The sequence below is a fragment of the Magnolia sinica genome, chromosome 19 (genome assembly GCF_029962835.1).
Source record: "Magnolia sinica isolate HGM2019 chromosome 19, MsV1, whole genome shotgun sequence".
Lineage (NCBI taxonomy): Eukaryota > Viridiplantae > Streptophyta > Magnoliopsida > Magnoliales > Magnoliaceae > Magnolia > Magnolia sinica.
In genome coordinates, this window is record NC_080591.1 from 14150647 (window position 1) to 14163598 (window position 12952).

General features: G+C 37.3%; 1 protein-coding gene across 1 annotated transcript in view; it reads right to left on the minus strand.

The window, feature by feature from the left end:
• LOC131235469 (magnesium transporter MRS2-F-like) overlaps positions 1-12952 on the minus strand; it is a 48597-nt gene that overhangs the window by 19309 nt on the left and 16336 nt on the right. Inside the window, exons 2-4 of the mRNA XM_058232654.1 lie at positions 12170-12535; positions 10155-10283; positions 778-923 (exon numbers count right to left, since the gene is read on the minus strand). Of these exons, the coding sequence (XP_058088637.1) occupies positions 778-923; positions 10155-10283; positions 12170-12535 (641 nt within the window). The remainder of the gene's footprint in view (positions 1-777; positions 924-10154; positions 10284-12169; positions 12536-12952) is intronic.

Genomic DNA, 12952 nt, shown 5'->3' on the forward strand with positions numbered 1-12952 from the left:
TGGTTCTATGATTTTGGTTTCCTAGAGTAATCAAACACAAGGTTTCTGAACTATAATACTGGTCAAGTGGTTTCGCTAAGCATCAGTCTCTCTCAAATTCCAAGAAGTCACTCTCATTTTGACCTAGTTGTAGCAAATAAGAGAGTAGTTTTTTTTCTTGATAAGTTGGCATACAGTGTGCAGTTGCTTTGTTGTTGCCAGCATAAGATATCCTCCTCTTTGGTTTAAAATGCTCCCAAGTTGGAGGTAGGGTTAATCATCTTAATTTAGTAGGAGACTTCCCTCAATGTTGTTTCATGGGCAAAAAAGGGTCTGATGTAAGAAAGTGGATTCATGAGTCCTTTGCACAAATCTTGTACTTCATAGTGTAGACGGGTAGATAATGGGGAGAAGCAAAACCCCTAGCAAGCTTTTCCACTAACTACGGCATTTAGTGTTCTCAGCTTTGTATGTGGACTTCAGCCCTCCTTGTGAACCAAGCTCATGTACCTTGTAATTGGCTTTTCTTGGATAAATTTCTCAGCTTCTCTATGAAAGAAAATTTGAAGATCTATCAACCTCTATATAGCTGGATTTTTTAACATCATGTCTAAAAAAAATCAACTGCCACAAAGCATAATAACTCATCATGGCCATGTAAAAACTAGGTCATGTGAAAGAGAAATCATTAATTGATGCATCTAGAAATTTTTATAGTGGATTAATGGGCATCAAGAATGTTTTACAAAGCTCAATGAAGTTGAATATCCGCACATGATACAAAAATAAATGACTCGCCTTTCATCATCTATTTTAAATGCATTATCATCTAGTTCATCCCTCAAGGAGGTCTCTTCATATTGCTGATGATCAAGCTTATCTGTCAAATACATCTCAGCCATATCCATGTCATCATCCAACAAATGTTCGAGCTCATCTCTCACCTAGAAAAAGATAATGATAGAACAAATAAGATTGGTGCCATATAACTCAAAGTACCAAAAAGAGAAAGAAAATCCTGGAAACTAGTGACGTGGCATTATTAGGAAGCTAGTTAATAGAACTGAGAGTTATTAACTGAGAAGCCAAATCCATGTAAAAAAATGAAAGCACTAAGAAAAAATGAGTCCAAGAGGGAATTATATGAGCTAATGTGTTTGGTCCAAGCCGTTAAACATATGCTAAGAGCAGAATATTTGTACGATGACATAGTTATGGTAAAATAAGTGTATATGGGTAGTATTTCGTAACAAGCACAGTGGTTGGGTACAACTAATTTTACCAGAAAATAGTCAGGACAAAACTTGATAACGTCAAGCTTGATGGGTATGCACATATACCCAGTGTTTTAAATATCGACGGTATCGGCCGATATATCCCACGATATATCTTTTATCCCACCAATGTGATACGAAATGCACAAGTAGTGCGATATATCCCACATGTTCGATCTAGTGAGCATTTTCAAATTTTGATCTTTTTATTTTATGTAAATCATGTTAAATTAGTGTCAAATTGTTACAAATCCATGATTTTTCATGTTTTGCATGAAAAATCATGAATTAGGAGCTTCAATTTCAAGATTTGGAGGAGATGGGCAAGTTGCAGAAAATTGAAAAAAAATCAAAATTTTCCAATTTCTCGCAAATCGTTTGCAATCTTTGTGTCCAAACATCAAATCAAACATGTATGTAACCTAATCTAGTGATTCTTCTTTTCCTTTTGAATGTATTTCTTGTGTTTCCACACCTCTTCTTACATTTATAAATTATATGAATAGACATTGAATATACTTGCATCAATTCATTTAGACAATGCATAGATTAGGACCCCATACAAAGAAAACCTATTATGTGTACTTGTTTTTTGTAATGTTTTGATTTATAAGTGTCTATTAATGTCTTTTTTAACAATCACCGAAGTTTCATTGAAAAATTCAACCAATTTCCTAATGTTTCCTCATGTTTCCAACAACAACATTACATTACATGATACAACCGATATATCCCATGTGATAACCGATACGTGTCTGTATCCAAAGAATGCGATACCGATATTTTGAACATTGCATATACCTTGTAGACTCTTGTGCAAGAAAGGGGAAATCTACCTATCCTTGGTTTTCTGAATATTATGGGTGATCAAACCATGGTTTGACCAATCTATGATAGGGTTTGAAGATTTTCTTTTCCCTGTGTAAGTTGATAAAGGATTTAACAGAATTTATTCTTAGAACTATCAGCATTCCAAGTTGAATATGGAGTTTCCCAACTTAGTAACAATGCCAAAGCAAAAGTTATAAAATTATACAAAATAAGAGGCAAGGAATGGAGTTGAGATTTCAATAAACCAGAGCTATCATTGGTTTCACTTGTTAATCATGTGCTTCAAAATAGTTGACAAGACTCCACTAGTTCTTGGCTTATTGAAAATAAGAAAATACATTGGGAAAGAGTATCATATCCTTATTAAAAAAGAAAATATCCAAAATCTGAACAACCTTTTCATTAATAAATTTACAAAGAAGATACAACTAACATAGTCCAAGATTTCAACTAGCTTTTAAAAGTCAGTAACAAGATACAAGCCTAGGCACATTTGATTAGAGTGTATGATGAGGACTTCACGTCACATACACCCTTACGTACGTATTAGAGGAGGAAGTGGGGCGCGCCAATTTTCCTATGGCTAGGCAAGTACCCGTGATCGTGATGAAGACCCCATGTGCATGTGCGAGCATTTGGAAGACCCCACACTGGGAAGATGCACATGGGCTACTTTATGGAGCGATCCAGAGCATTGGATCGGAGGGACGCAATGATGGGGCCATTAGATTGCATGGATCACATGATCGGTCCATTGATCGTTAATCGTCCACATTAGTTTTAGACTTTATCATATTTTAGGATTTAGTTTTTAATTATTTTATATTTGAACACATTATGAGTGTTTTAGTTGATTTTATTTAGATTAGGGCTATTTTCGTTAAAGTTCACAAGACAGGGGATTTTTGTAATTTTTGAAACGTCTTGGATTTATAAAAAGAGGGGGGCGTGTGACCACTCCCATTGAATTTCGTGATTAAAAAAAAAAAAAACCTCTTGCTTTCTTTTTCCATCTTCATGCGATTTGAAGATACTTCCATGCGATTTGAAATGAAGATTGGTGCGAGGCTAATCTTCATCAACGGAGGTGCGAGGTCTCCATCTATCCCCACACCATCTTCTTTTTTCTTCAACATCCAGGTATTTTCTTCAGATTCTTAATTCTCTCATCCCAAATGTTCGTCTTCTCCCAAACCCAACTTTTCCATACCCCGTTCACAATCCAAACCCTAACCAACCTAAACCCATCCTCCCACGCCACACGTGTGACCGTACGGCTACACGTGTGAAACCCACATGCCCCTTTTGGTTTCCCGCCATCATTATATCAAAACCCCTTTCTTCCATCCTCGAAACCCTAACCCTAAACCTAAATTTCCTAAATTTCCCAAATTACCAAAACCCTAATTTTCACCCTAGGTTATATTAGGTTTTCGATTTTGAAATAGACTATATCCTATGCTAATTGAATGTCCCTACATCCATTAGATCCTAGTTTCTTTTTAGTTACGATGTTGGTAGCTTAGACTGGGATTATGCATAGTTTTCTTTTGATTTTCATGATATTTGTGATGATTGTAGCGATGTTTGTGTTTTTTTATTAAATATCTTAATTCGGCTATTTGATCTCACATGTTACTAAGTTCATGCATCGGTCTTGCATTAGTGTAGGCTGCAAAGGACAATAACCCGTCTTCAGTAGAACCTACCCAAATAGCCAAGGCTTACTTTTACAACTCTCCCATGCAGATAATTGTTATTTGAAAGAGTAATTCAGAATGACTGGGGACTAAATATCCTGGATTCCCCTTCCCTTTGAGAAAGGAGGCATGGCAACACTAAAAGAAAACATAAAAGAGTATGTATGAGCTACAAAATCTATACTACCATATAAAAGAAAATATAATTCAGTGTTTTATAACTTTTGCATGCACAAAATACCCCTACTTGAATGACAAATACCCTATGAGTCCACGTACTAAATGCGTCTAACTTTACAATTTCATTTTTCCATGAGGCTAGCTCCTCATACACATCCCTACAAGTTTTATGTGTGGACCCCACCTTGGTGTATGTGTCATATCCAACTTGTCCATCAAGGTGACCCCACCACGAAAGTCGAATGCCACAAAAAATAAAGCCCATCCAACCTTAATGTGGGCACCGTGTGATTTGGAGGTTTTTGGTTGGTTGTCCATTGTTGTCAATGGTGGGCCCTACCATTTTTTCTATATGCCATCTGAACCATCCATTACATGATTCTACTATGATCATGTTATTCTTCAAAAATTAGGCCTATAAAATCTTAGTGGCCACACCATAAAAACAACGAATAACCATCCAAAAACCTCCAAATTCACGTGCGGCCTCCTCTTTAAGCTAGAGAGAGAGAGAGAGAGAATGCCACTCATGAATTTTACTAAATTAAAGTCTTGCAAAACCAAACTTCCTATTTCGGAGTAAAACAAATCCCATGTATGGACTGGAATTGCACCAAGATCTATGGGGTCATCATATTGTTAATGTAAAAATCAACTGTGTCTATCAGGTGAGAACCGTTATTTGAACCATACTTATAAAAGATCAAGCTGATAAAAAACTCCAATGGGCCATGCCAACGAGACATTATAAAATTGCTCCCAAACTCTTTATGTTGTGTGGCCTGCTTGAGTTTTAGATCAAGCTGATTTTCATATCTTCACTTCATCTTGGTTAGGTTATGATGAAAATGCTCAATGTGGTGACTCCAAATAAACCTATGGTTAGCATTCCATCCCCTTTGTTCCTGTGGGGTGTGGCCCACTCGAGTTTTGGATATGGCTATTTTTCCCTAGGCCTGCACTCGAGGATGGAAGCTGATGGGCAAAGTGGATTTTACATACACACATCGTGGGTCCCACAGAGCTCGAGCGTTTTACATGCTGAGTAAAACAGATGTTGTCGAGGATTCTGGTTCTCCCACTTATCCACTTATCCTATTTTTAAGGTTTGCTCATTCAACAACGTGAGACCTGTACACATCCACAAGCAGGCACAAGAGTCCTAATATGACACATTTGTGAGATCCGAGCTTTCCATCAGGTGTGCTACCTCGTTTAGATCTTCTGACATGAAATCAGACCATCATGTGGGCCACATCATATCAGAAAAAATGAATGGTTGTTTAAAAAAATTTAACTTTTTGTACCATCAACTTACTTTGAACCAGTGTTTTAAATAGCAGTAGCATGCTGCTTAGCGTTCAACCCTTTGTAGCGTGTAGCATAAATAGCGTAGCATGTAGCTTAAGCTACATGATACTTCTATTTTTTTTTAATTTAAAAAAAGGAAAAAATACGATAGATTGTAAGAAAAAGGCAAAAAATATAAAAATGCCATATAATTATTAATTATAAGCTTGTTCAAACAAGTTATTAATTATCATTTATCAAAAGCTAATCCACATATATAAAGTGATAAAAAAAATCAACAAAGTTATGAAACAAATCAAATAATTACTACATCAACAGCTTTTATAAGCAAACCACTTTAATTAATAATGTCTAATTGAAACCATAAGTCACAACTCACGAGTATGAAAAGAAATAAAAATCTCACATTTAAGAGGGGTTTTCAAAAACCCTCTTTCTAAACCCTTTTTCTTTTTAGTTTTAAAGGTTTTTAGTGTGTGAGTTTCACACCAACTTTAACAAAGGATCACCACCATTTTAAGTGAAAGTAAACATTAAAAGGTTTGGTTTTAACTTTACATTAATTTTTTTATTTTTTATTTTTAATGATGCGAGTTTTACACCATTTTTAGAAAACAAAATTTTAAAAATATATATACATTGTAGCGTATGCTACAAATGCTACACGCTACGTAGTTATTGCGTATGCTACAACCCCTGTAGCGTACACTACATTGGACTTACGCTATGTAGCTATGCTATGCAGCGCTACGCTACAAGCGCTATTTGAAACATTGCTTTGAACATTGTCCCCCACACTATCATCATCAACATCATCTAAGCCTTATCCCAACTAATTGGGGTCGGTTAATATACAATTAGATGATAGGTCATCAAGTTTTCTTGATAAGGACATCACTTCACGTACACCCTTGCATATGTATCAGAGGAGGAGGCGAGCCACACCGATTTCCCTATGGCTAGGCGAGCATCCGTGATCGTGCTGAAGACCACATATGCATGTGCGAGCATCTGGAGGACCCCACACTAGGAAGATGCACATGGGCTGCTTTATGGAGTGATCTAGACTGTTGGATCAGAGGGATGTGACGATCGGGCCGTTGGATCACATGATTGGGCCATTGATCATGAATTGTCCACACTACTTTTTCTCAGCTTTTATCAATTTATAGGATTTAGTTTTGTTTATGTTATGTTTGGACGCTATTATGAGTGTTTTTAGTTGATTTTAGTTAGGCTAGGGCTATTTTCCTCAAAATTCACAAAATAGGGTGTTATTGTAATTTTTGAACTTTCTTGAAGCTATAAAAGAGGGTGGGCGTGTGACCCTCTCCCTCATTGGATTTTATGATAAAAAAAGAGAAAAAGCTCTTTCTTTCTTTTTCCATCTTCTTGCGATTTGAAGATACTTCCATGCGATTTGGAAGGGAGATTGGTGCGAGGCTAATCTTCATCAACGGAGGTGCGAGGTCTCCATCTATCCCCACACCATCTTCTCCCATCCCCTCTATCAAGATATTTTCTTCAAATTCTTCGATTCTCCCATCCTAAGCCTTCATCCTTTCATAAACCTATCTTTCCTTCATCTTTTAACAATCCCAAACCCTAACCGACCTAACCCATCCATACCATGCCACAAGGGTGAAAATCTTTGAAATTGAAAGACCTTAGCCATCATTCTAGATCATAAATATGGGTGCCACATTTGGCTGGTAGAGCCTCTCAAGAATCACTTAAATTGGATGACCATAACCATTTCATCAATGACTATTGGACGATGCTAGCTATTTAATCAAGGACAATTTCAATTAATAATATTGAAAAAAAAAATGTTGATTATTGATTTAAACCACCTATCATGTCGGCCCCACCTTTGAACGACCATAACTCTCAAAGCACTTTTATCAGCCATTGATAACCATTAGATCAATGAGAAAGGGAATGTCAAAATTGATTGAAAAATGTGTGATCATTGATCTAGACTGTCATCTATCCTATAGCCTTCACTCGTGATTAACCATAGCTTTCAAGAATCACTTTGACTGGATTGTTCCAGCCATACAATCAATTGCTGTTTGGACTGGTTATCCTTAAAAAAAAAAATTTGAAAAAAAAGGGTAACTGAAAGAGTCATGATTCAATGAAGGGTCCTCATGTGAGGTGGCGGAACATGTTAGAGATTTCGTGGGACAATGCACATGTCAAGGATAACGGGGCCATTCATCAGGCAGGGTACACTTTCCACACGCCATGGACCAAAAATGAAGCTGGCCCACCAATATGGCGGGTCAAACGTATATGAGAAAAATGGGCAGTTAGAAAGAAAAGTCCAACAGGCCAAATTCAACGTACATTTGTGGCTTACTTAACGTTATCATGATTCCAATAAAAATGCATTACTTGTACAAGGCAAGTGCATTTTACTATTACATCCAAATGTTGAAAAATGTTAAAGAAAGACTCACATGCAAAATTAAAAATTGGGCCAATGCATGCTCTGTTTCAAATCACAAAATCAACCATTATGTGCTCGGTATTCCTATGTTAAACATACATAACTTTTAACTTTCCGGCATCAATCCACGTAATCTGAAACAAATTCAAGTGCAGATTTAAAAATGCACAAGCATAAATAACACTCCAGACCTAAGTTACCTAGTACACTAGTGTGAAACGGACCGGCAAACCTGCCAGTGAAATTTCTGCAGAAGTGAGGCTAGGAGTCACCACTAGCCAAAATTTCTTAGAATCTAAGGGGAGCTAAGAACCTGGGGCAAATAACCCAAAGGTTAGCATTAGAGATTTGATTGAATAAACTCCACTTACAGTCTAGCTTCTCAAAGATTCAAAGCAAGGGCCCCAATTATGGAGAAGGAAGGTATTAGGCACCTTCATTGCCTGCACTTGCATACCTTCTCTACTTTGACAGGAATTAAAAATTTTAGGATAGCTTTAAGCAAAAGATATTCAACTAAAATAAATAAATAAAGAGAAGACAAGCAAGACATTGGGTGTAAGAGATGACGGAAATGTAGCAGTGTAAATGTCTCAATACTTATCTTGAAATCATTTTTGCTCTCTACAGATGGCCAGGACCTAAAGATCAGGGAGAGGAAAGAACAACCTCAAAATTCTCCCGCCCACAAAGGTTTGGAAGCCATTTCTCAACCACAAAGGACTGAGGCTCACTTCTTTGCCAATGTCTAAGAAGAAGATTGTAAAGCTCTTAAATCCCTTACCTTATCATTAGGTGTTTGTTGCTCCTCCTCCTCTCCAAAGAACAATGGTTCTTTGGTTTTTCTCTTGAAGCAAAGGGAAAGAGAGTGGAGGAAAAGTGTAGATAATGCTTGAGGTTCAAAGGCCCTCTGCTCGGAGGCAAGGGGTCATATTTATAGATTTTGGTATTGGTCTTTGGTAATTTGGAAGGTTTGAGGGGCAAAGGTGCATGCATAGGGGACACATGGTATCACCCCAAAAAACCTGCAAATGGGAAAAAGGAATGACAGCCTAGCATTTTTTTTAACAAAAGGGATAGAACCCACCAAATCAGTGTCAGTTGTGAGCACAAATCTGAATTCCTTGTCGTCACTACAGCAGGTTGTTGTGATGGTAATTCAGAAAACTGATTTCCACACCCAAATTTAATGGAAATTAAAAGGACGGATGGGATCTGGTTCTGCCACAACCCGGTCCCACCCTTTCTATTGCTTTGCAAGTTGATGTTTGGTTTTTCAGTTTAAAATGGGCTCATTGCCAGTCTGGTCCCACAGTGGTAAACCTTGCAAAGTAGGAGCTTGGGAGCAACACCTTCCTGATCTGATCCGATCAGATGATTTTAAGGAAATCCCATGCCAGGTGGGGTGTCTACAACTTGTTAGCTTGTGTAAGAGTTTGGGTTTGTACTTCACAATTCACTAGATTTGAATTAACAAGTAGGCTGCTTATTGGCTTGCTTGAGCACATTAGTTCAGTATTCCACTATTCTCCTTCAATTAACTGGCATGTGTTAGACTAATTAAATAGTCCACTTGTGGGCCTCACCATAGATGGGTCATAGACCAGAAGTTTTACTATGCTGATGCATAAATTTGGAGATAGGTGAGCATGTGATAAAGTGTTAAAATTAAAAGATGGTCAGCAGTCCCAATTTAACAAACAAATGTTCATTAATCATAGGTAGGATCATTCTAACTTAGGGATGACCTATCTACAGTGCATCCAATGATTCATACACTTTGATTTTGTAGATGCCATGTGTACAATTGAAGATGAATATATATGGCTATCACACTCCATCATCATACCAAATCACTCTCCTTAATGAACCAAAATAAGTAAATATAGTTTAACATGTTGAGAACCAAAATTTATCGTTCAATTTGTACAATTCATAGCCATTTCAAAATTATACCTGAACTGACCCAAATTGGTTCAGAATGCAATTCACAAAGTTACATAGTGAATTAGGTAAATATTCTCCAGACTACAATCATCAAGAAAGAGATGTTGACTATTTGACAATTGATCCAAACTCCATTCTTCTTTGATATAGTACTTTATTAATTTTCAACTATTTTTGTCATTTACTTCCACTTGGGTAGAAGAATTAAAAAAAATGAATGTATTTAAATAAAAGCTTGGAACAGCAGGAACCAAAGATTAACAAAGATTCCCAGTAAAAACTGCTCTGAATAAAAGATAAGCAATCAATCAAGTCATAATACATCCCAAACAGTAAGCTACATTCAAATTGAAAAATATTGGTCCCTTGGCATACAAATAACTCATTTCCAGATTAATATTAAATAACTAATGAATTAAGTTTCGCTATCTTATTCATGTCTTCCAGGAAGAGTAATAACTAACTCATCATTCTTACCTTCTGGACACGCCCAGATATTTTGACTAGGTGGCTTTTTATCTGTCTAACACGTTCGAGATTAAGTGTGCTGATTTTAGAGGTCAATTCATCCAAAGCGGGATAAGCCTCTTTCTCCAGCATGGAAGTCTGAATAAATGTAAGGTAGAAGTACTTTAACAGTGCTATTCAGAATAATAATAAAGACAAAAAAAAATTGCAGTTTAACAACCAAACTGCTGAAAGTCTTGTAACAAATATAAGTTGCATGCAGAATTAGCACCAGCAAAATATAACACTTCAGCAAACTTAACAATGCAAGGTTTGAATTAGCAAATATAACATGCAGAATTAGCACCAGCAAACTTTACATCACTTTAACCTCAAATCATCACCAAAATACATTGATGTTGCTGTTTGAATTCGAGGTTTTCACGGTAATGCCATGAAAAAGGTGCAATGATTACAAATTCATTTACCCATCTCCTAAACACATTTGCATTTGATCACGATTTGGTTTGGTGGTGGTAAAATTATAATGATGACACATTTCCTTTACATTAGTGGAGTAATTGGCAAAACAAACAGGCCCTTAGTAGAATGTTTCAAATATACCCCCAAAGTGTAGAAGATTACCATGTAATTCTTAATTGGTAAAAAAAGAAGAAGAAGAAGAAATATTAATGTTGCACAATAAGAAGAAAAGGTATTTTCATTAGCCTCATAAGGTACTTGAGAGGAACAAAATTACAGAATTAAGCTAAACTGGCACACCATCAAAATGCAGCTGCTAAGTCAAAGGCCTCACTCCTTATAAAGGGCACTAAATATCTACAAAGCATGCAAGTAGCTAACCATTGGCGAAAGGAGTAGGATCATTCATAGAATACTTCATTGCAATAGCACCAGCTGGTACAATACACATCCCTCCCTCCCTCCCTCCCTCCACCATGATATGTACTTAGCTCAACAATCACACCAAGCTAATCATCATATGGGCAACACCGTAGAGAACAATGGAAAACCAACCAAAAGCCTTCAAATTCTATATGGGGCCTACCGTGGTGTATCTATGGCACCCAACAGTGTTGCCACCATGAAAATGGATGCCCGATCGAATCATCAGGTGTGCGCCCATGTGCAACATCGGGGATTTTGGGTTATTGTACATTGTTTCCTATGGCATGGCCCACCTGATGATTAGATTCGCCTGATTTTTTAAGGAGGTGCACATCATGGTGGGGTGCACCAGTTGAACAGGTTGGAATTGGATGTTGTACACATGCCACATGGGCCCAACAATAGCCTGTTATGACCATTATATAAGATGGCGTTGGCGCAGTTGTGTGTGTGTATCTGCCATATATAACACAAGTAGCCAAGAACAATTTTACCCATGCAATTAGTCTTTGTAGATTCATAAACTTTGGGTTTTAAAAGGACATTGGAAGGGATTTCAAGCACAAGGAAGGGTATTCAGGTAATTTGGATTGTCTCTACGTGCTTAGCAACCAACAGTTGATATTTTACCCTCTCTAGGAACATTTTTGCCATTTTAAATTTTATACAAGTAGCTCGTGCATGTATAGACTTCCCTCTCTCCCTCCCTCCTCGCAACCAACGGTTGATATTTTACCCACTCCAGGGACATTTCTGCCATTTAAAATTTTTATGCGAGTAGCTTACGCATCTCTCTCTCTCCTCACATGCAGTGCAGTGCACGTCCTGCCCACTAGTCTCTGTGTGTGTATTATATGTTTGTGCATATATATGTACGTATGCATGAATGTATCTGTGTATGCATATGACTTTGTGTTTGAATGTATATATGTGTGCACATGCTCACAGGTGCACGCTGGCATCTGTGGGTTTTGAACTTGATCAATGTGCAGAAGGAAATCTCGTATATAGTAGAAACTGACCTGTAATCCCATGCCAACACTATGACACAAGATAAAGAAACTCAACCTATCTTTCTATTAAATTGAAATGAAAGGAGACGCCATTAAGATTCCATAAACAAGTAAAAGATGTACCTCGGATTCAAGGCACTCGCAAGCAGATTGAAGACAGACTTCAAGCACTCTGAACTCAAAAGGTAGCACCTTGGGACACCCATCCTTAGGTCCATCCAAGTCAGACCTAGGATTGCAGTCTTTCATATCAGGGATCATGGTAGAAGACCTACGACTGCAGTCTTTCATTTGAGGGATCATGGTAGAAGACATAGGACTGCAGTCTTTCATTTCAGGGATCATCATAGAATTTTCCAGGGAAACATGACGCTGTTGAGAAATTCCCACACCAGAAGGGCTTTCTGGCTCGTGATGAGAAAGAAAAGAGGGAGAGTAACATGGACCCTTGTTTGTCACCCCCATGTCAGTATCACTGCTCTCAACTGCCTTCATCAAAAAAAAAAAAAAGTTTATCAGTGAAAGTTTCGCTAAGAATTCATGTACTCAAAGAAATAGACTAATTTATGTCAACCATTCGATATCTAAGAGCAAAAATTTTCTCTGCAATGATGACAATATTTCCTTGCTTGTGCGATAAAATTATACCAGTAGCAACTATGAGTTAATCATTGCAACTCAAAAGTGCTTCCTTGAAGTAGTCCATATTAGGCGACACAAAGAAGTGGGGTACTATCTGTAGCAGTAGTTTTACAATTTTCAACCCACTACTCTTGAGTACATAAGGATACATTTAGGTACCTGCGGTTCGACGGTTCCCAAGGTTGTCAAAAAGTGCTAGTGTCAAACATGGTTGAGTTAATAAGAACAATTTTTTTCTTTTGAAGAAGTTAATAAGAATGGTTC